General features: G+C 48.0%; 4 protein-coding genes and 1 long non-coding RNA gene across 11 annotated transcripts; 4 read left to right on the forward strand and 1 right to left on the reverse strand.

Annotated features, from left to right (window-relative positions):
* Window positions 1–2,563: 2,563 nt before the first annotated feature.
* LOC124658007 (tuliposide A-converting enzyme 1, chloroplastic-like) lies at window positions 2,564–3,589 on the forward strand. The gene has a single exon (XM_047196460.1). The coding sequence runs from the start codon at window positions 2,590–2,592 to the stop codon at window positions 3,562–3,564; it is 975 nt and encodes a 324-aa protein (XP_047052416.1). The 5' UTR covers window positions 2,564–2,589; the 3' UTR covers window positions 3,565–3,589.
* Window positions 3,590–6,331: 2,742 nt separating this feature from the next.
* LOC124655045 (probable carboxylesterase 7) lies at window positions 6,332–7,482 on the forward strand. The gene has a single exon (XM_047194013.1). The coding sequence runs from the start codon at window positions 6,336–6,338 to the stop codon at window positions 7,419–7,421; it is 1,086 nt and encodes a 361-aa protein (XP_047049969.1). The 5' UTR covers window positions 6,332–6,335; the 3' UTR covers window positions 7,422–7,482.
* Window positions 7,483–10,529: 3,047 nt separating this feature from the next.
* On the forward strand, window positions 10,530–11,812 carry LOC124655049 (probable carboxylesterase 2). Its single transcript, XM_047194016.1, has one exon. The coding sequence runs from the start codon at window positions 10,538–10,540 to the stop codon at window positions 11,690–11,692; it is 1,155 nt and encodes a 384-aa protein (XP_047049972.1). The 5' UTR covers window positions 10,530–10,537; the 3' UTR covers window positions 11,693–11,812.
* A 4,150-nt stretch (window positions 11,813–15,962) lies between these two features.
* On the forward strand, window positions 15,963–16,955 carry LOC124658406 (probable carboxylesterase 12). The gene has a single exon (XM_047196743.1). The coding sequence runs from the start codon at window positions 15,974–15,976 to the stop codon at window positions 16,937–16,939; it is 966 nt and encodes a 321-aa protein (XP_047052699.1). The 5' UTR covers window positions 15,963–15,973; the 3' UTR covers window positions 16,940–16,955.
* Window positions 16,956–21,015: 4,060 nt separating this feature from the next.
* On the reverse strand, window positions 21,016–23,629 carry LOC124654580. Of its 7 annotated transcripts, none has more exons than XR_006988390.1 (3): window positions 23,432–23,539; window positions 21,573–23,056; window positions 21,016–21,481 (listed from the first exon to the last, which is right to left on the reverse strand). It is a non-coding gene; the product is annotated as an uncharacterized LOC124654580 (long non-coding RNA). The 7 variants fall into 7 exon arrangements; XR_006988391.1 differs by having other exon boundaries at window positions 21,573–21,677; window positions 22,504–23,533; XR_006988389.1 differs by having other exon boundaries at window positions 23,268–23,532.
* Window positions 23,630–24,014: the final 385 nt, after the last annotated feature.

Consider the following 24,014-nt stretch of genomic DNA (forward strand, 5'->3'; position numbering starts at 1 on the left):
GTTCTTTACTGTTCTTTGCAAACAATCATCATCCACATTATACATCTAATCCTTTGTTACAGCAAGCCAGTGAGATTGACAACCTCGCTGTTTCGTTGGGGCAAAGTACTTTGATTGTGTTGTGCAGGTTTCATGTTGGCGCCGGAATCTCTGGTGTTGCGCCGCACTACATCCCGCCGCCATCAACCTTCAACGTGCTTCTTGGCTCCTCCTGGTTCGATAAACCTTGGTTTCTTTCCGAGGGAAAACTTGCTGCTGTGCGCATCATACCTTCCTCTTGGGGTTCCCAACGAACGTGTGAGTTACACGCCATCACCCACCAATGGCGCCATCCTGGAGACTTTCCCTCGATGTCGGCGTCTGATGGAAGCTGAGAGAAGTCGCTCATCGTGAGAAGTTTGGATGAATGGCGGCCGGTTGAAGATCCGAAAGCGCCTACGTACGAGTCTTATTGAGCGCGGATGAACGGCGGCGCAGAAGTCCAAAAGAGCGGTGGTTGCTCTTCCGAGGAATTCGTGCTCCATTTTGGCGGTTCGCGTGTCAGTCGACGCGATTGCCAATGCGATGGTTTCCCTTCCCGGCAACTGCACCGTCTCTACGTAGGCGGCGGTTGAGCGTCCGAGCCGATGATGTGTCGGGTCCGCGTCTCCTCGCCTCTCATTTCGTTGTGTCCGGCGTGTCCGGAGCGTCCTCTGTGTAGCGGGGACGGGCTCGGGGTGCCGGACACCGTATTGGGCCGCGCCGGATAAAATTGGCCTTTGGGGCACGCGGTTGGGAACGATTTTTTATCCGGTACGCCCAAATCCCTTTGGAGGACGCTTTGGGAACGTGGCTGGAGATGCTCTAACTCACTAACTCCTGCCGACGCAAACAATGGACGCTAGTTCATGTGCCAATTTATTACAACCTCTACAACATTACTATGAAAAAGACACTAAGAGCATCTTCACCGGCGCCTTCCAAATAGACGTCGGCAGGGCGCCGGCACAACATTCTTCATTTAGGGGTGGTGTTCTCAAACCGGCAGATTCAAATGCAAAAAACATTTAAAAATGAAATTCATAGAATTTAGATTAGTTTTATACAAAAGTGACTCGAATTTGAACTAAAAACTTAAAAAAAAAATAAACTAGCGGTGCCCCGAGAAGGCACTGCGGTCGAGGTTGTCCCTGTTGTCGTCATCGCCGCCACCGTCATCGTCGAAGGACCAATCGTCGTCCTCCTCCTTTGGCACAGGCGGCTTAGAAGGACCGGCGAGGAAGACGAATCAATGGTGCTACAAGGACAATACATAGATTCTTCATAGTGGATGTTAAACTTACTATGTTTCTTTTCCATTAAGTTCATCTTAGCATTGTAGGGATTTTCATGGATTTTTGTAGAATTTCAATCTTAGGATTGTCTCCCTATGGACTGTCTTTAGATCAAAGGAATTGTATAACCCAAATTCACATGAAGAGGGATCTTGTTACTCAATTCATTGGAATCAGAACATCCACGACAACCTCCTCTTTATTTGCGGATTCCAAAAATGATAGAAAAACACTCCAATAGGACTAGGATTGCATGTGAAAACATAGCATTGTGAAAAACATAGAAAATTTACTAAACTATGTATTCACATGAATAGAAAAAACATGGAACCCTAAAAAGCATAATCATCAAGGTTGAAACAAATGTAAAGGAGCAATTAGGGTATTAACAGGCAATTTATGGCCTTTCCCCATTTTTGAGAATATGAAAGTTTAAAAAATGAGCTTTGAATACAGTAGAATTCCTTTGTTTTTTCTTTATTTTTCAGCTATCAATAAAAAGGAAATTAATAAATGTCACAAATAATTATGTGAAAAATCTTGGGCAAATTAAAATATTGCATGTGAAGTCACTTTCTTTATGGTTGCATGCAACTTTTGCATTAAGCCACATCATACCGGGTAGGAATCTAATTAGTTCTTTTTGGGAAGAGATAGTGGCCTTATATAGCTGCAAATTATATTTCTAGTAGTGACCTTATATTCAAAACCAGAGGAAATAACAAAAGAAAACGGATGTTTGAATTAAAATAGCATAGTTTAGTCATGTGGAAAATCTCAGGAAATTAAAATATTACATGGGAAGTCTATTTCTTTATGGTTGCATGCAACTTTTGCATTAATACAACCCATCATACCATGTAGATATCTAACCAATCCTTTTTGGGAAGAGATAGTGGGCCGTATATAGCTTTAAAATATATTTTTAGTAGTGGCCTTATATTCGGATGTTCAAATTAAACCATAATATGCTATCTGTTTTTGTACATGTGAGTAATTTCATCAAATTTCCACAACAATTTGCATAGTGGTCATCATTCACGAATGATATTTTTTTCTACCCAAATTGCAGTATCAGATATCCTCCTAAAAAAATTATCACCCTATTTTAAATCCGAATCTACTCCACAAAAAGTCAAAACAAAATATTAGGTAGTTCGATCCAACTACTAGCCATGAACGTGGGCCAAGCCCAACCAAGCAAAGTAGTGCACAGCTACTCATTCGACAACTCATTCCCAACCAAACCACCGCGTACCCGACGAGTCGACGACCCATGGCCGGCTCTGGCGCCAGCGACGAGGAGGTCGTCCTCGAGATCGAGCACTGCATCCGCATATTCAAGAGCGGCCGCGTCGAGCGCTACTTCGGCTCCGACCGCGTGCCGCCCTCCACCGACGCCGGCACCGGCGTCGCCTCGAAAGACCACACCGTCTCCCCCGAGGTCGCCGTCCGCCTCTACCTCCCGCCCGTCGCCACAGACGGAAAGAAGCTCCCGATCCTCGTCTACTTCCACGGCGGCGGCTTCGTCCTCCACACCGCCTTCAACTTCGTCTTCCACGGGTACCTCACCTCCCTGGCCGCGCGCGCCGGGGCCATCGTCGTGTCCGTCGACTACCGCATCGCGCCCGAGCACCCGCTCCCCGCGGCCTACGATGACTCGTGGGAGGCGCTATCCTGGGTGGCCTCCCACGCGCCCGGCGGCTCCGGCGGCGAGGAGCCCTGGCTCACCGAGCACGGCGACTTCTCCCGCCTGTCCCTGGGCGGCGAGAGCGCGGGCGCCAACATCGCGCACCACCTGGCGATGCGCGCCGGCGCGGAGGAGGGCCTGCTGCCGCACGGCGCGCGCATCAGCGGCGGCATCCTGCTGGTCCACCCCTACTTCCTGGGGCCTGGCAAGGTGCCGTCGGAGGACAGCGACCCCGTGATGGCGGAGAACGTGGTGAAGATGTGGCGCGTGGTGCGGCCCGGGACGACCGGCGTCGACGACCCCTGGATCAACCCGCTGGCGGCCGGCGCGCCGCCGATGGAGGCGCTGGCGTGCGGGCGCGTGCTCATGTGCCTGGCGGAGACGGACGTGTGCCGCGACCGCGGCCGCGCGTACTGCGAGGGGCTCAGGGCCAGCGGGTGGGCCGGCGAGGTGGAGGTGGTGGAGGTGGCCGGGCAGGGCCACTGCTTCCATCTCGGCAACTTCGCCTGCGACGACGCCGTCAGGCAGGATGAGGTCATCTCCAGGTTCCTGAATCTGTAAAAGATTTACGCAGCGGCGTTGCGGTCTTGATTTACACACTTTCCAAGTATGATTTGTGTTGGATTTGCCTTGAGCAAACACTCCATCTGAATTTTCTGTGCTTTTGCGGACACACTTGGTTAAGTCGAAAAGATTGATCGATCAATGTTGGTGCAAAGTTCTGCAGTTTACCGGCCATGTGCTTTGCCTCTTCACGACTACTGCCCACTTCCAAAAGAAGCGTTACAACTTTTTCAACAATAAATGTAATTCTAGATAATCTATATTTAGAAAAAGGTGCCATTTATTTCTGTAATTTATAGTTACCTTGCGTTCTAAGTTTTGTCAAAATCAAAATTTGTAAAGTTTGACAAAAACTAGAAGAAAAAAAATCAAATTCATCAAATCAAATGCATATAATTTTAAAATATACCTAATAACAATTCTAATATGATAGATTTTATATTGTAGATGTTAATATTTTTTAATGGGCAATCAAAATTTATAAAATTTGATTTTAACTAAACATAAGAGCTCCTCTACTCTGGACCCTAAAAGCCCCTAAAAGGCTATGGGGGATGCGATCGCAAAAAATTACGCCTACCCAGCCCTTCTAATTTCATTTTAGCGTTGGCGCGGCCCAACAACCAATCGGGCATCCCTAAGTTGAACCCAGCCCAAAAAAAGGCTAGCGGGGCGTCGGATGGATGCGAGTTGACGGGAAGGAGGGCAGGTAGAGAGCGCGCCAATTGGCCGATCGTCGTGGGCCAACGTAGTTAGCGGCTGCGGACCGGTCATCTTCCTCCTCGCCTTTTGGGCCGCATCTGCTTGCCTTCAACGCAGCCTTTGCAGCGGCAGCAGGCATTGATATGTCCCGTTGTTGGGACACGCGTCGACGTTAATGGCCCCGGTATAAAAGCCACCCCTCATTGCCGCTATTTCTTCCCCATCCTCCAAAGCATGCCCGATTCTCAGGGTTAGCTTGCACTTGAGGGAAGGTGACATGTTTCCGCTGATTCTCCCTTAAACTCTTTCACCTACTCCATTCACATCAATACAATCATGGTTTAAATCAAAATAAGATGTACATGAAAAAGATGTGTATCGATGATATGAATCCATTCGGACAATCGGGTCCGAGTTTGGTCAGCCAAAAAATCGTAAATTTCGTGTTCATGTTCATAGCTTTTTTGAGTGAATTTTGCCAAATTCATCACACATGGTCGACTGTTTGAAATTTCCTTAGAGTAGTAGCTTCACCTCACCATTATATAAAACTCTCGTAGTGTAAGTTCTTCATTTCGTTGAACGTAGACGGACAGATAAACAACTCGTTGGTATACTGCAACTAGTATACATGTGGTAGTTCATTTGGGTGTACTTTAAGCTATGTCTCAAAATCTCGCTTGTGTTCTTGATCATTTTATTCAACGGTTCACCATAAGGACGACATGGTGGTATTTTTAGTGCACTGTTTTGTGTATGCCTTCTGCCCGACGACGTGGGAGGCTACATCGTGGTATTTCTACACATCGTCGTGGTTGCCTTGTGGCCGACTACGTGGATGGCCCACATGGTCATGGCGTTGACGGCGCGCGCTGTCGTGGTAGCCCTTGTGCCCGACTTCATAACGACAGCATGTGAAAATTGTGGTAGGCGAGAGGTGACGATCCACGACCGTAACCCTTGTGTCCACCATCGCGATCCACACCGGCAAAGCTATTCGAGTGATGATCGCTACCGTATAGGTTGACTGTTGCTGGTACCACCATCGCATCCGGCGTGTCCGGTCAAAGACCGTTGGATCGGAGGCGATCGTTCAGGCGACACCGAAACCCATCTAGGGTTCCCTCCCTCTCGCCGGCGATGCTGTTGGTTTGCTCCGTCTCCGGTGGCCTTAGGGCCTTGGAGGCGTGGCGGACCACGACCTCTCGCCGGATGGAGGTTTCCGTTCTTTGTTTAGGTTATTTTTGAGTGTCTTCTTCCATATGGTGAGGCGGCGACCACATCTTGAAGTTAGAATAAGGTCCTCCCCGTCCTATCCCCGTTCCGGTGGTGCATCTAGCATCGGCGGAGGGCGTGTTGAGTTTTGCGTCCCGTGGATCTCCTGGGATCTAGTCAGTTTTCGTGTTTGTTGGGGTGGTTTCAGGTCTGGCTCTTTGGATCTACGAACTTCATATTTGGCGATGATTGTTGTTTTTGTGTGCTGGTTCTTCGAAACCTTAGCACGACGACTCTTCGTTTGTCTACTACAACAAACTCTATTGCAACAAATTTTGCCTGGTTTCGGTGTTGCAGGTGTGAGGACAGCGGCGTGCCTTAGACTCGCAATAGTGTCTTTAGTCATCGCTAAGCGGTGTATGAACATATTTATAATTTTTATTACTCCCTCCGTTCCTTTTTAATTGACTCGAATTTAGTACTATCCTCCATCCTAAATTAGTTGTCTCAAGTTTGTTAAAATATGGATGCATCAAGACAGTAAAACATGTCTAGATACATCCATATTTAAAAAAAATTGGGACAACTAATTTGGGACGGAGAGGGAGTACAACTTTATACTAAATCCGAGTCAATTAAAAAAGAAAGTATTACTTTTTAGATTCTCCGTGCTGCACTACTGCTACGGATTATTATCAATAGATGGGTGGACTTTTGGCAAAAAAAAAAAGACCGTTGGATCGGAATCGGAGCAACGCCAGGTCGTATCGCTCAGATCCCATCCGGTGCAGCTCTCGCCTCGTTTTCTGAACGGCGACCTGCCACCAGACCAGACACAGAAAGTGAAAGAAATGCCCATTTCCTCTCGACGGGTGCTGTGGTGGGCGGCTCTCCTCCTCGCTCCGCTCGCCGCTTTGCTCTTCCGCTTCCAGTTCCCGATCCAACTCCTCAAGCCTCGCACCGCGGAGCCAAAGGCCGCCATGGACGCCAGCTCCGAGATCGAGTACGACATGCCCGGCGTCCTGCGCTGGCACAAGAACGGCCGCGTCGAGCGCTTCGACGGCACCGAGACCGTGCCGCCCTCCCCCTCCGGGGACCCGACCAACGGCGTCGCCTCCAAGGACGTCGTCCTCGACCCGGCGGCCAACCTCTCCGCCCGCCTCTACCTACCCCCCGCCGCCGAGAAGAGGCTCCCCGTCGTCGTCTTCTTCCACGGCGGCGCGTTCTTCGTCCACACCGCCGCGTCCCCGCTCTACCACAGGTACGCCGCCACCCTCGCCGCCGCGGCCCCCGCCGTGGTCGTCTCCGTCGACTACCGCCTCGCGCCGGAGCACCCCATCCCGGCCGCCTACGACGACGCCTTCGCGGCCCTCAGGGCGGTCGTCGCCGCGTGCCGCCCGGGCGGCCCCGAGCCCTGGCTCGCCGCGCACGGCGACGCGGCCCGCGTCGTGCTCGCCGGCGACAGCGCCGGCGCCAACATGGCGCACAACACGGCGATGCGGCTGCGGAAGGAGCGCGTCGACGGGCTCGGCGACAAGGTCAGCGGCGTCGCGCTCCTGCACCCGTACTTCTGGGGCAAGGAGCCTCTGGGCGGGGAGCCGACGGACGCCGCCGTCCGCGGCGGATTCGAGCGCGCGTGGCAGGTCGCCTGCGGCGGCGAGCTCGGCCCCGACCACCCGTACATCAACCCGATGGCGTCGCCGGAGGAGTGGAGGCAGCTAGGGTGCGGCCGCGTGCTGGTCACCACGGCGGAGCTCTGCTGGTTCGTGGAGAGGGCGCGCGCCTACGCGGAGGGGATCAAGGCGTGCGGCTGGGACGGCGAGCTCCAGGTCTACGACACCATGGGCGAGGGCCATGTCTACTTCTTGCCCAAGTACGACTCCGACCTCGCCGCCAAGGAGCTCGCCGTCGTCGCGGACTTCGTCAGGCGCTGTTGAGGTTTTTTTTTATTTGGGTGATTGATTGATTCAGTAATAAAGGAGCACGTAATCTGTGATCTGTTCATGTATGTTTAATTCTGAATTTCTGGCCTGCGTCATCTTTTTAGACTTGTAAATAGTTAGTATACATTTCTTTTTACGAAATACACTACAAATACTTAAAAATATATACATACATGTACCCTACAAAAAATGATATGCAAGCATATCATACCCGGTGAGATTGAGAGATAGCGCCGAGCCGGCAAAATTCGGGGCTAGGTGTGAAACTTTAATACGGGGCTATATGGCACTAGATTATTTTAACTATTCAACCAAAGTATCTTACATAGAAAATTGGATGTGTCAAGAAGTATACCTACTAAACTCTCGGTTGCATTATACTCAATCTTCGAAATGAAATCATTAATATCATAATCAATCTTGTATAACACTTCACTCTCAAATGCTATTGTAGCCAGATCGTTGAACCTTTGTTGTGCCATCGTATATAGGACTTCAATAGCTTCAATTTAGAGAAGCTTCATGTTTGTTTAATTCTGAATTTCTGACCTGTGTCATCTTTTTGGACTTGTAAATAGCAAGTATACATTTTTTACGAAATACACTACAAATGCTTTAAAATACGTATCATACATGTACCCTATACATTTTTAGAAACGTATGCAAGGATATCCTACCCGGTGAGATTGAGTGATAGCGCCGAGCCGGCAAAATTCTGGCTATGTGTGAAACTCTAATACGTGGCTATATGGCACTAGAAAATTTAAATATTCAACCAAAGTATCTTACATAGAAATTAGATATATCAAGAAACACACCTACTAAACTCTCGGTTGCATTATACTAAATCTTCGAAATGAAATCATTAATATCATAATCAATCTTGTATAACACTTCACTCTCAAGCGATATTGTAGCCAGATCGTTGAACCATTGTTGTGTCATCGTATATAGGTCTCCAATATCTTCAATTTAGAGAAGCTCCATTATGTCGACGCAATAATCACAAGAATGGTTAACAAAACTTTATGCAATACTTCTATCGGAAAAACAATATGCCGCTTTAGAAAATTCAGAACTTCAATATGCCTCATGATTCCATTTGGAACGGAATTTTTAAGAAGCTTCAACTCAACATAGAGTTTATTGGCATCAATGTCATATTTTATATCTTTATTGGCGTCACTCATCTTTTTGTCATTAGGGGCAGATTAGCACAAGACGATTTCAAACTATCGGCATCCAATGACTAAATTTTTTTAGAGGTAAATAAGAAACCTATTTTTGTTTATAACCCTCATATCATTTAAACTTGGTTTTCAACGAGGAAATTGCTTGATCAACAAAAAGTATAAAATAGTTGATTCGAAATGATTCCTCGTGTAGCACCATTTGTGTCACTTGGGTTCTCATTAAATTGTTTCTTTCTTTTCATTTCCCGTCTTTCAAGAAACTTTGCACCAATATCCAACTCACGTGCAATTCGCTTCGCTATTTCAAATGCTTCTCAGAAACAAGTTTCCTACACCGTCGAAAAAAAACCCGTCCACTTTCTCAATAGAAAAATCAATAAATAATTAAATATATCCTTTGTTTGCAAGGTTTTGCCTACTAAATTAACAGTAGACAATACATCCTACCATTTTTTTTTGCCAAACCTAAAGCCTGACTACATGTCATTGGATCCTTATCAGTTTCGGATACCTGAAATAAAAAAGAAACTCCTTAGAGTAGACAAGCCAATCCCTATCATATTCCTCCCTATTTGATATAAATCTAGTATAGAATAATATAGAAAACCTTCTAGAATATCTATCTTTGGAGCCTTATCAAGTGATAAGTCTTTTCCTTGTCCCTTTTCAGCTAAATTTTCAATTTGTTTATGATCAACATAATCTAGTATTTTCGATGAGATATATCATGTTGAAAGGAATCATCAACATCCACAAAGAGGTGAAGTATTCAAGTTAATAGTATAATATGATTTTCCTCTACCTCAACATTATTTTCTATCTCAGTTGGACCGTCTCTGGGATCAGCGTAAGGAACAGTGGGTTTATGTTCAAAGAGAAACTCAGTATCTTAGATCAAATATATCATGCAGGAAGGAATCATCAACACCCACAACAGGTAAAGTATTCAAGCTACTATCAATATGATCTTTTTCTACCTCAACATTATTTGTTATCTGTGTTTCTAAACCGTGAGATGCCAAGGTGTAGCCATACTTGGCCGTCTCTAGACCTTTCTTCTGGAGTACATGATTATTAGCATAGTGAATTCTAGAAAAAGAAGACAACTCAGAAATCTTTGGCATGGCAGCTAGAAGATGGACACTTGGACAGTGACTACACACGACACGGTGACAGCCTCCTAGAAAACGATAGTTCATTAGTCCGTTGGGTGAAAAGCGCCTTGAACGAATCGTGTAGCCCTCCCTCAAGCTTTCGCCAATTATTGTCGGATCTTAACCTTAAACTGTCCACTAAACTGTTAGCCACAGCACGAGTTCCTCTCACCGTCTACTCCAGCCTCCACCGGTACGCCGAGAGTTTCAGAGGTCACTGACTTCAGTCCACACGTTCCTGCTTCCATGTCCCATCACGACATCACCATCCAAATCCTCCGCAAGACCTCAACGTCAAGAATTGCACTATCGTATCCTATCATATCCCAAGTGTATATGATATACAGTACCAAGATCCCAAACCCATGACTGGCAGTCAAGCACAAACCAAGTTGTGAAGTTCAGTGTAGAAACATCAAGAATTGCAGAACCACCGGTCAAAGCAGCCAAGCACAAAACTGTAACGGCGAGGCCGAATAAAGGTCACCTCAATCCTCACGTTTCCATCTCCAAGTCCCATGAGGGCATGACGGCATCACGACCGAAATCCTGTAAGTACAACGCTGCAACACCATCCCGGATTCCATCCTATCTCAACTTCTGAAGTAGCAACGCTGCAAACAAGCAGATACGCAGTAGTATATTTATTCAGGTTCATCAACCGAATCCCCAATTCCAGGTTGAATTTCTACTCCCGAGCTCCCTCATCCACCTCAAGACCCAGCCAACAATCATTGTCCGATTCGTTGCACGAGCCACGACGATGGTCTCCAAGATCAAGCACCGGCTCGCGAGCCTCCCGACGCTCGCCAAGGCGGCCCTGCTCCTGCTCACCCTGCTCCTCCTCCTCGCCGCCATCCTGCTACCAATCTTCCTCATCCCGCGCCACCGCAGGGAGCAGCCGCTGCCGCCGGCGACGCCCCCGCGGGACAACTGCTCCACGCGCGCCAACGCCGGCGCCGTGGCCTTCGACTTCTCCCCGTTCCTCGTCAAGTACAGGAGCGGCTGCGTGCACCGGATGGACGGCACCGACCGGGTCCCCGCCGGCCTCGACGCGGCCACGGGGGTCACCTCCAAGGACGTCCTCATCGACCACGCCACCGGCCTCTCCGCCCGGATGTACCTGCCCCCGCCGGCGGCAGCGGGGGGAAAGACGAAGAAGAAGGAGGAGGACGACCTCCTCCCGGTCCTCGTGTTCTACCACGGCGGCGCGTTCGTCATCATGTCGCCGTTCGAGCCCAAGTACCACGCCTACCTCAACGCGCTGGTGGCCAGGGCGCGCGTCGTGGCGGTGTCCGTGGACTACCGCCTCGCGCCGGAGCACCCGCTCCCCGCCGCCTACGACGACTCCTGGGCGGCGCTCCACTGGGTGGCCAAGAACGCGCGCGCCGGGCCGGAGCCGTGGCTGCGGGACCGCGGGAACCTCTCGCGCCTGTACCTGGCCGGCGACAGCGCCGGCGCCAACATCGTGCACAACATGGCGATGCGCGCCGGGAACGAGAGCGGCGGCGCGGCCATCACGGGCATCCTGCTCCTGGACCCATACTTCTGGGGCAAGCGCCCCGTGGGCGCGGAGACGACGGACCCGGCCACGCGGCGGCAGTACGAGGTGACGTGGTCGTTCGTCTGCGCCGGGCGGTACGGCATCGACGACCCGCGGATCGACCCGCTGGCCACGCCGCCGGCCGAGCTGCGGCGCCTGGCGTGCTCCCGCGTGGCGGTCACGGTGTCGGGGCTGGACGACTTCGAGGCGCGCGGGAAGGCGTACGCGGCGGCGCTCAACGGCAGCGGGTGGGGCGGGGAAATTGTGCAGTACGAGACCGCCGGCGAGCGGCACGTCTACTTCCTGGACGCGCCGGCCAGCCCCAAGTCCGCCAAGGAGCTGGCTTTCGCGGCCGGATACCTCAGCCGGGAATAGTCGTGGTGACCCACTCACTACTTTCTCAGGGTAGGTAGCTGCGCCTGCGCGTCATCCATGGATGCACCACCGTGCACGTGAGGTCGCGAGGATTCATCGCTGATTGCCGTACATGATTAACAACTAGAGCTAACTGTTTTCTTGCTTTTGGGGTTTCCCCTTCGTGCATGTGACTGATCGATTCGTCGTGCCTGCAGCTGCAGCTGCAAAGTGGAGGAACGAAACAGAGTTTGCCTGATCAGAGTCAGTGGGCCTCTATTTTCCACTCGTGTCTATTTTTCACACGCTGGGAAGGGTTTCTAGTTTTTTTCGTTTCTAATTTTTTATTTTTTATTGGGATGATAAATGGGTCCTTGTCCACATAAGCAAATGGCTCTGACAATGCATCCCACCGGTCAGAAATAGTGTCAATTTTTCGTTTATTCGCGTTTACAGTTTTATTCGAAAACTTCAAATAAAATTTAGTGGTTTCTACCCCGTACATTAGGTAAATTTAGCTACAAATACAATGGCCTTATGCTTAATAACTTAACTTCATAAAACAAACTTTCTGAATATGCATATTCTGAACACGATGTTCCTTACTCTAGCATTATTAGGCATTAAGTTAAATAGTTGCCCGATATTTAAGTTATAGAAATTTTGAGAGGGGAAGTTTCCTTCCGAGTGTTTATAGTTAAAACTTGTCATTTTGCCTAACCTACATACTTTCAAATTTGAGCATTAAAAAATAGCGTGCACATACATATGAGCGTCTTTTACTGCAATTTTTTTGACAACTTTTGAAGCGCTAGAAATATGAATTTTTGGCCTGACAAGTTAGTATGTTCAAACGGTAGCTAAGTTCAATTGCGTATTTTCGCTCAACTTGAGTATAATTACACTCTATCCGTGCGTTCCTTTCTACTCCAAGTTTTCCGAAAACGTGTATGCATCTAAGAGCAACTATAGAGATCATGTATTTGTTCAAAAAAAAAGACCATGTATTCCCCAACCCTAAAAATCAGAGTAGAGGGCGCCGAAAATCTAGACACATGCGCATATCGAGCCCGCGCCGATCAGATTTCGTATCCACAGATTAAAAAACTAAAAGTTAAAATTCGCGGGAGAATTCAAAGAAGAATTTCGTCGCAAGATCAAGTTCATCACTACATTTGAACATAATTTACATCATACATTGCAAAAGAAACGATTAAACCTGAATCTACGCAGCCGCTATCCTAATTGAGCAAAATTCGGCCTCGGGTACATCACCGGGGCATGTGGGCGTGGCCGTGGAACGGGAGCGATGACGACAGCCTGCTACTCGAGGTTGACACAATCCTTCTTGACGCGGCGGATGGCGGCCTCCAGCTAGAACTCCTCGTACATGCGGTCCTACTACACGACACAACACACATCCTCCTCATCCCAGCTGCTTCGTCTCCCTTACCAAGACGCGTAGACCTCCTCGAGGGCGGCGGCCTCGACATAGTCGTTGTGATGCTCCTCTTTGACTGAATCTTCTTTCTCAGAGGGTGTGGGGCTTGCGACGACAGTGGCGGGAGGAGGAAGATGAGGCTGCCTCCCGTCTATACACATGTAATCTTTAACTTTGGTAAAATAATTCCCAACAATAAATCCTCAACTTTGGCAAAAAAAAAAAAGGCACATGCGTGTAAGTACAAAAGTATGTTCGACATAATTTATCAGTACAAATCTTCAGCTTTGGCAGTTGTTTGCCGAGTTAGCTATTCAAAAGTAATTTTCCGAAGATGTTACTTATTTAATAGTAATTATTCTTCGCTGGTAATTTCGTATCAGTAATTTCTCGAGAGTGTTTTTCAACAGCAATCGGCGCATGAAAGGTAATTCTCTAACGTTAGTTCTTTCACACCTCTATTTTACCAATAAATATTTTAATATCTTCGATTCTTTTATCCAAAAAAGTAGTAATGCATATTCTAAACATTTTTGTAGGAACACCACATTTACGTACTTAATAGTGCTTCCACATGTAGGAATTTATGGTTTTCAATTTTTTACACGACATAGCTCGTAACCCTAATTTCTTACACCACACGGGTACGAGGAGCCGCGCTAGCTCCCACGTAAGCGCTTACGCAAGAATAAGATCTGTAGTTTTTTAAGTGAACTGAGAGCGGCAGTACGATAGTGAACCCGGCGTACGCGTTGTTCTCCCGACTTCGCTCTTCCAGCTCAAGTGCCTTGTCGAGGAGCCAAAGGGGCGACCCTAGCTGGCGATCGTTCGCTCAAAGTTTGCTTAGCGATCACTTTCCGACAGCTTTTTGGGTTACGTGAGCAAACCTCTTTCTTATCCTTTCTCTGATTCACGTCCATGCTAAAACTTATCAAATTCAAAATTTTAAAATGTTTTATCTTTCAAACAACAACTCCGATTTAAGATCCATTTTCACAATCAAATCCGTCTCGACGAGATCTTCAAAACTAGCACCCATGTTGATATGTTTCGACAAACTTATTTTCCGGCTAAAAGTTATCAACCCTCTCTATCTGAATAATCAACCCTCCGTACTTGAGTGATCAACGGTAGAACGTATAAAATTATCAACCCTGCTAGTAAGCTATTGAGTGAAAGTTCAGACGCATTTATGCAATAGACGAATATCGTTGATGTCAGCAGAATCTTTTCCAAATTTGAAAATTCAAAACATTTTAACTTTCAAACGACAACTCCAAATTAAGATTCGCTTTCACCAATAAATCCGTCTCGATGAGATCTTCAAAACTAGCACCTATGTTGATATGTTTCGAGAAACTTTTTTCGAGCTAAAATTTATCAACCTCTCTATCTCGAATAATCAACCCCTCCGTATCTTGAGTGATCAACAAGTAAATGTATAAAATTATCAACCCGTATAGAAGCTTATTGAGTGAAAGTTCTGCATCGTACGCACAAATAGACGAATATCGTTGATGTCAGTGGAATCTTTTCCAAATTTGTAAATTCAAAACGTTTTAACTTTCAAACGACAACTCCAAATTAAGATTCGCTTTCACCAATAAATCCGTCTCGACGAGATCTTCAAAACTAGCACCCATATTGATATGTTTTGAGACACTTTTTTTCGGGCTAAAATTTATCAACCCTCTCTATCTGAATAATGAGTGATCAACGGTAAATGTATAAAATTATCAACCCCAAAGTTAATTTTATTTGAAACAGTTTAGCGATTTTTTTAGTTTAGAAGCTATCAACCCGGTGTCCTGTTATTTATCAACAGTAAATATAAATAACTACCAACCCTAAAAATCTAATTTTATTTTGAATATTTTGGTGACTCTTTTTTAGTTTACAAGTTATCAACCCGACGCCCCATTATTTATCAATGGTAATTATAAATAACTACCAACCCTAAAAAGTATTCCATTTAGAATATTTTAGCGAACATTTTTTTATTTTACAAGCTATCAACCCGGTGTCTCGTTATTTATCAACGATAAATATAAATAAATAATAACCCTAAAAAGTATTTCATTTAGAATATTTTAGCGACTCTCTTTTAGTTTAGAAGCTATCAACCCGGTGACCCGCTATTTATCAATGGTAAATATAAATAAATATCAACCCTAAAAATTTAATTTAATTTAAAATATGTAGCGACTCTTTTTTTGTTTACAAGTTATCAACCCGGTGCCCCGTTATTTATCAACGGTAAAAATAAATACCTAGCAACCCTAAAAAGTAATTTTCATTAAGAAATTTTTTAGTAACTTTTGTTAGCTTACAACTTAAAACAGTACTTAATTTGAGTAGCAAGTGGTAGTTCATTTGAGTTGCAAGTGGATCTTCCCACCCGTTATTTTCCCCCTTAAAAACCACTGACCCGAAAAAGGGAATTGCAAAAGGACCCCATTAAATATGAATTACCGTACTAAAAAAAACCCAAAAGGGAATTGCAAAAAGAGAATTAAGAGTCTGCCTCGTGCTGAAGAAAAAGAGTGAGATGCTATGTGTATGCATGCAACAACTTATGAAAGAGTGCTGAAAAGTTGGCTCATTAAATGCAAATCCATGAGATGGTTCGTGCGTATGCGCATGCATGCAGTGTGAACCCTTTTGGCTGCATGCAACTTGCAAAGTAGTAATACAAGCTGTTAGTGTGAACATGTGTGAACGCAATTAAAACACTATATGATACAAAGGGAATTGAGTCGCGCTTCCGCGCGAGCGCTCCGCGCCGAGAGAAACCGATCGCTCGAGCGAGCGATTGCCAGGGAGGGGATTCGGAGCCAAAGGCCCCTGCTCGCAGTCTCGCCATGAACCCCGGATCCGATATCGAATACGAGATACCCTACGTGGTGCGCGTGCACAAGAGCGGCCGCGTCGAGCGCCTGCAAGGCACCGAGACCGTGCCGCCCTGCCCCTCCGGCGACCCAACCAACGGCGTCACTTCGAAGGACGTCATCCTCGACCCAGCGGCAAACATCTCCGCGCGCCTCTACCTCCCAGCCGCCTCCGCGGCGGCCGAGCCCAGCAAGAAGCTCCCCGTGGTCGTGTTCTTCCATGGCGGCGCGTTCATGATCCACACCGCCGCCTCCCCTATCTACCACAAGTACTGCGCCTCCCTCGCCGCCGCGGCCCCCGCCATCGTCGTCTCCGTCGACTACCGCCTCGCGCCGGAGCACCCCGTCCCCGCCGCGTACGAGGACGCCTTCGCCGCCCTCAAGGCGGTGGTCTCCTCGTGCCGCCCGGACGGCGCCGAGCCATGGCTCGCGGCGCACGGCGACGCGTCCCGCGTCGTCCTGGCCGGCGACAGCGCCGGCGCCAACATGGCGCACCAGACCGCGGTACGGCTGCGGAAGGAACGCGTGGAGGGGTTCGGCGACGAGGTGAGCGGCGTGGCGCTCCTGCACTCCTACTTTTGGGGGAAGGAGCCGGTGGGCGGGGAGCCCACGGACGCGGCCGTCCGCGGCGGCATCGACCGCGTGTGGGAGGTGGCCTGCGGCGGCGAGCTCGGCCTCGACCACCCGTACATCAACCCGCCGCCGGAGGAGCGGAGGCTGCTCGGGTGCCGCCGCGTGCTGGTCGCCACGGCGGAGCTGTGCTGGTTCGTGGAGAGGTCGCGCGCCTACGCGGAGGGGATCAAGGCGTGCGGGTGGGAGGGGGAGCTGGAGTTCCACGAGACCAAGGGCGACGGGCACGTCTACTTCTTGCTCAAGCCCGACTGCGACAATGCCGCCAGGGAGCTCGCCGTCGTGGCCGGTTTCGTCAGGCGCTGCTGAAGTTGGATTTGCGTCGTGTGTACTGTATGATGATTCAGTAGTAATTAACGGAGCACGCAATTTGTTTGTGATTTATTCACCGCGTCAGCTGCATCTCCGCCACGCACGGACTGCTGGCTGAAACCGTGAAACGCATCCATGGTTGGGTTCACTCTTGGATGCCCACGTCTGCTCGTGTGTGTTGGTAGGCTAGCATCGTAACTTTGTAATCTCGCTCCTCCTCTGAATCGATAAATTGGAAGACGACCAGAGACTCGGTCAAAATTAACATTTTTTTTCCTTTAGATGCATGTGAACCTTAATTGGCGCGGACTCGCCGTTTCCTTCAAATCCAAATTAAGCGCTTTAATTTGGTCCGTATGTTTTGAACCCGGCAAGGAAATCACGTCTCACAGGAAACGAAATACTCATATACTACTACCTCCATACCGGTTTAAAGGGGCAATTACGTATTTCGAGAAACAAATTTGACTACACATTTTTTTAGTCAATAAAATATAAGATATATGCCACAAAAATAATACCGTTGGATTGATATTGAAAATAAGTTTCCAATGGTACAATTTTTGTAATATATATTTCATATTTTATTGACCAAATTGTTAATCAAAGTTTTTTTCTCGAAAAACGTAATTGCCCTGTAAACCGGTATGGAGGGAGTACCACTCATTAGCTTGGAGAGAGATATCATCGACTTGACTACAGTACTACCTCCATACCGGTTTACTCCACCAATAAGAAATTGCGCTAAGGCTCGAGCTAGGAGTTCAATAATTTGGGAGGGAGTCCTAACCTTAAGGTAGAAGCAACCAATTTGCCAAGATTTGTCGGCCCCAACTATGACACCCTATAAGAAGAGCCGAAGCAACAAGATCCCAAAAAGTAGTCTCATAAGACCTAACCTCGGGGGAGCTCCAATGCTCCCATGTGCATGTTAAGCCTCGTGAAAATAGCACCGCCGGAGAAAACTCCGAACAGTCGCATTCCTAGCACGCCGCAACCACGACGACACATCACATGAAGCGATGGGTAAAAGCTTTCTCCCGAAAAAGAAGAAGGGCCCTCGTAAAATGCTTATATCGGGGATGAGCGGGTGTCTACATGGAACAGGCCGTGGCGGCAACAACATATGCTTCTCCTCCCTTGGTCTCATCACGACACCAACTTGATGACCGTGGGAGGACGCCAACTATGGTGTTCAACGGCATTCATGTCCGAGTTGATTGCTGAAGTTTGTTTATTCGGACCCCCGGGAAAAAAAGTTTGTTTGTTAAGAGTATATACCCCTATAAATGCAACCAGATCATGGCATCACATAGTATGTGCATGCATGAAAATACGGATTCAAACACGTGCCACCAACTTCTCGACATACACTTTTTTGATATAAAAAAGGCAAAGCTTATGCCTGTGCTGTTTCAATAAAAAAAGGGGAGCACTAGGAATCGGCGTCCGATCCTGGTTATCCATCGGACCAGTTTTCTTCCGTTGGATTAGAAACACGTAGTGCGTCCGATTTCGTAGCAAAGAATACGCTAGGTAGTGGGGTCTCCGTAATTAAGTCCTGCGCTAAAAAAAGGAAGTCCTGCCCTAGCTGCTGTTTGTTGTAACTGTTGCCGCAGATCACGTTTGATCTCCCCGAAAATTTAGTCCTCTGAGAGAAGAGCTTCCTGCATGCTTCGATTTCATCACTAAGAAGAAAAAAACGACATATTATATTATGCATTGTCACTTTACTGGATACTTTTCTTGGAAGCAAATTTTGCATACTGATTAAAGGAAGCATGTACAAAGGTACTAAGAAACATATGTTGTAGGATATAAACACTTCGAAGTTTGACAAAGCCGTTTTTCTCCTGGGTGATAGTAGAAGCAATTATGTTGGTTTTAGGAAACTTCGTTCTCTAGAATTTGAAGCATGTCAGGTGTGATGTGTTACCCAAAAACTTGTGTGGAAGCAAGTACTTATTCTGGGATTTGGAAATATGTTGTAGCATAAAAAGAAACATTCTTCAAGTAATAGATTGTCGAAGCAATAATGTGTAGAAGCTAAGAAGCACACCAGAGAATATGTATTGTTGAAATACTTGTGATATGAGAATTCAGAAGCACGTCTTAGGTTTTAGGAAACATAATGCAGCGATGGTGGAAGCAACATTGCACGAGTACTACCCACGTGCTACCGGAGCATTATAGGAGAATAGTCAGGAAGCACTTGTTCTGTGAAGCGGAAATTTCATCTCTTGAGATAGAAGCATTACACACGCGATGGAAACATTGATTTTTTGTTTCACGCAGAATGGAGATATTCAGGCTGTGCTGCCAAAACTGCGTTCCCTTGCTAGGAAAACAACATGGCGTCTGAACATTGGGTAAACTAGCTGGAGCATTGCGGCGAGTGTAGATCATCGTCCATGGCGCCTTTGGGCAAGTCTGCTGGAGCATTGCAGTGAGACGGTGTAGACGCTCGTGGACGACTTCTCTGGGCGAGGTTGTTGCCTTGTTGGAGCACATTGTGACGATACAGTGTCGACACTCATCGGCGCCGCCTCTATGGAAGGTTGTTGGAGCGTTCGGCGAGGTTGTATAAGCGATCATCGATGGTGCCTCTAGCCGAGGTTGCTGGAGCGTTGCGGCGAGGTTGTATAGCCGATCGTCGACGTGACTCTAGCCGAAGTTGCTGGAGCGTTGCCGTGAAACAGCAAAGGTGACGATCGACCAGGCGTGAAGGAGGTACATGATAGCATGCCGGTAGGGCAGTCGCCTCCAACCAGTCGACGGGGAAGGTGCCGCCTGTCTGTCGTGAGTGGAGCAGCCGGCAGTCTCCGGCAGCGTGACGTTGGGTCAGGGCCAGCACACGCTGGGACATGCAGGCTGCGGCAGCAACCTCTTGCCGCCACTTGCGAGCCACCCCGCCGCCTGGAGTACGTGGTCAACCATCGCTGGTGAAGGGCGTCGTGTGCACCTACGTCGGCAAGGGCGCCGTGCAGCGTCGTACTGGTGTATCAGATAACGGCGGGGAAGCGCGGTTGCCGTGGAAGCAGCCTGCGACCCGCTGCTTCGGCGCGCCGGTGTGTGGACTGGGCCGACCCGGCAAAGCAGCCACCACCGACCGAGCGGGCTGCTGGCCGCCGGCGGTGCGTGCCCGCATACGTCGATGCAGATGGCAGCGCGGGTATCAGCATCTGATCGACGGTGCGGCGCGGCGGAGCGAGCTAACGTTCGGTGGGCAGAGAATAGTCGTGTTCGCGGCAGCTACAGCAGATTGTGTGGAGCAGAGGCTCGATTTGGGGAGGTGCACCATTACCGGACATAATTTTCAGGATCATGGTGGGAAAGGGGTGCGGGTTTAATGGGCCAAATTTACTGCCCGGAATTTATTTTCGGCAGGAAGCAAAATCAAATCTCAGACCCTACGATGAAAACGAGATCGACGGCATCGTGTTGGTCCGTTGGTTTGGTTCCCATCGGACTGCGATGAATAAATGGCATGCCAATGTTGCACATCAGGAGAAGTCATTATGTCAGCAGTAATTTCTTGGTTATGTAATGAGGCGAGTGCTTGCTTCCACGCAGTCCCAATATATATGTCAAGACAACCATACATCCTTACATAATCCAAAAGAAATGGGCCAAATGAAAGGAGTTTAATTGGTAGTTACCAGATATGCAGATGCTGACTCTTTAAATTTGGTCTGTCATCTGGCTGCTGATACCACTTAAGACATCCTCTTCAGATGCAGTTCTTTACACAAGAAGCTTACCCGCCTCACGAAAACACGACGTATTGGTGCCACACCAATAAGTCCGACCCTGCAAAAAACTCCATCTCCGGCCAGGTAGTGCGCGCACTACCATGGAGAGACCTCCATCTCCGTCTTCCTCGCGTCACGCCCGCGTTCGTGCAGCACCTGGCCGGTTCTCCTCCTCGGACCAATTAGTTGGTGCCAGGCTGGATCCACCAATTACGATCCAAGTAATTCCTTCCTTCCTTCCTTTTCCCCCTTTTTCTTCTCTCACGCGCGCGCCCGCAGAAATTTTTCGCTTTTCTTCTCGCTTAGATACCAGAATACAAAAGCACAAACAACATTTGAATTAGCCCGGAATCAATCCAGCTCCAACACGAGAACACAAAACACAAAACGAGCCAATTACTTAACACACCATCTCTTACAAGCTCCAAGCTGGAGGAGCCATTACATACAGCAAAACGAACACATATGTACGTATGCTTCGATTTCAGCATCCAACTGCAAACTCTTACATCATTTAGCGGAGGAGATACATCCAGGATTACCAGCCAAAACACAGCAAGGAGGATTTATCCATCCTAGGCAGCAACATAACCATGCAATTTATCTTCCATTACAGCCACCAAACAAACAAGATAAACAAATAGAGGAATCAAATTTTGATGTTGGACACCTCTGAAAGGAGGCGCCTCCTCACCCCGCTACCACACAAGAATCTGCAAATTTTATATGATCAACTACTAGATGCCAGCTGCTACGTTGGCTGCCATCTATCCTCCTTTTCAATATCCTTGCACAAGAACAAAATATGGTCAGCTCTGCAGCAAGGCTACTAGATGATCAACTATGTACCAGGGGAGATGGAGAAAGTGAGAGATTACCTGATCTAGTTATAAGGCAAGGGGCAGGCGAACTGGAGGGGAAACTCTTATGCCTCATCGCCATGGATGGGTAACTATTCCTTTGAGCAAAGAATCCTCACTGCCCTGAAAACATGAGTGAGATGATAGCAGGTAGACGAACAATTACAACTGGACACACACAGTCCGTATAGTTCCAGAATAGCACTAGTAAATATTGACTAGCCAAAATAGCACTCAACTGTAGATTTTCATCCCAGAACACCACTAGTTACAAGTTTGCAACGTCAACTATGCATATACCAAAGAGAAGAAATAATTTTCAGAAAATCAAAATGGCATACTATTGAATCAAATAGTGACAAAATTAACACTTCGAGCATACAATTCCAGCAAACAGCATTTCATCTGGTGAAACAGAGATATTTGACTTTTGAGCTAGACATAAGCACTTAAATATAGTAAGGTTCAAAGAAGTGCAATCAGCCAGAATATAGCAATAGTAGAACCCTCTTCATTAAGAACCCAACCACCAGGTTAAGCCCACAATTTCAGAAGTGGAACATAGACACATATCAACTTCACTACTAGATCAAGATCACTCAAATAGCAATCAGCATGAAGACACAACCAGCCTTGCAAGTTACAGGCTACCGCCTTTGGAAGCTACTGCCATAACACCATTAGCCAAGATGGGAATGCTATGTATAGAACACACCATGCAAACTGGATAACAAAGCTAGCATTGAATTTATGGAAGATCTGTAACATGTTACCTTTTTTTAGAGGAACCAAATAGTGTTACCGCTGCACATAGTAGGTACAGACAATATGAGTAACTCACATAACAAGGTATTGCCTCACACAACAACAACAATAGAGATCAATGCATATGTTTCAATCGTTGCTGCATCATACTAAACTTCGAAACAGAAAAAGGCATAAAGTTGACCTTCTGTGGCTCGCCGATGGGGGACGCGGTGATGTAGTAGTCGTTCCAGTCGAAGGAGGCAGCCATATATTCGATTAGGCTAGGCAAAGAACATTCCCATGTATCATGCAGTGAATCGTCAAATGCACCAACGTGGAGGGAGGCATAACTAAATCATCTCCCTGCGACAGGAGAGGCGCCGGCAACAGCTTTACCTAAGCAGATCTGCGGGTGTTGTATACGTGCGGTTGCACCAGCACCCGGTTGACGAAGATGACCTGGAACATGAGATAAACAGCATTATTGCCCCGCCTAGTCAAACACTAGGAACATAGCAGCCAAAAGACTTTTGGTTGCAGATTTGTAAATGATTTATCAGAAGCTTATCATTAGTTTGTTCAGTTAAACCCTGTCTCGTTCATTTTAGCTTTATGTAATTACTGTGAGCAGCAGCTCGCGGACGTGGTCGGTGGATACGACGCTGGCAGCAGAAGCCCAGGCGAGTCACCACGAGCTCGTCCCCCGGGCCTCGCCGGCGAGCTCCTTCTACCGGCGCCAGGTTAAGGAAGATGACCTGGAACATAAGATAAACATCACTATTGTCCTGACTAGTGAAATACTAGGAACGTAGCAGCCAAAAGTGTGTTGGTTGCAGATTAGAATTTTAGTGTAAATGATTTATCAGAAGCTTACTAGTTTGTTGAGTTAACACCCTGTCTAGTTGATTTTACCTTTATGTAACTACTATTACTGTCAGCAGGTTCGTATCTCAAATATGCACTAACTTGCTCATGCAGCTCACTTGTAATCAATTATAGCTCTTTCCTTCCTCGTATGTTTATGTCTGCATCTACTTGTGCAGCTTTCCTGTCAGGAACAAGACATGAACTTTCTGATCGGATCTTGTGGTCCAGATGTAAAATGAAGAGGGAGAGGTGGTACTGATAACCTCAACGGCCTTCTCCGGCAGCAGCTCGCGGACGTGGTCGGTGGAGACGTCGGTGGCAGCAGAAGCCCGGGCGAGTCACCACGAGCTCGTCCCCCGGGGGCGAGCTCCTTCTACCGGCGCCCCTACCGCCTGACGCAGCCGTCGCCGAGCGGCAACGTCGCGCCGCCTTGCTCGTCCCCGCAGGACACCAAGACCACGTGTAGACCTCCGTCGCGGAACCATGGAAGCAGGCGCGCGCGGATCCTGACGCGGCCTCCCTCGTCTGTGAGGTGCTCCGGTCAACGGGAGGAGGGGCGTCATCATTGGCGGCGGCGGACTGTTCTGGGTGGCCGGCGATGATGGAGATGGGTGATGGGGTGTTCGGCGAGCGGCGGAGGGGCAGGTGCGGTAGGCGTTGAGGCGGCGGCGGCGGCGCCGGGAAGTTGGGAGAGGATGCAATGCGATGAGGTTCTCGCCCAAAAATATTATGGAATTCTGCGACGGTTGGCCCAACTCACAAATTATTATGGAATTCTTCGATGGTTGGCCCAACTCACAAATTATTATGGAATTCTTCGACGGTTGGCCCGGCCTAGCTAGCATC

The sequence above is a fragment of the Lolium rigidum genome, chromosome 5 (genome assembly GCF_022539505.1).
Source record: "Lolium rigidum isolate FL_2022 chromosome 5, APGP_CSIRO_Lrig_0.1, whole genome shotgun sequence".
Taxonomy (NCBI): Eukaryota; Viridiplantae; Streptophyta; class Magnoliopsida; order Poales; family Poaceae; genus Lolium; species Lolium rigidum.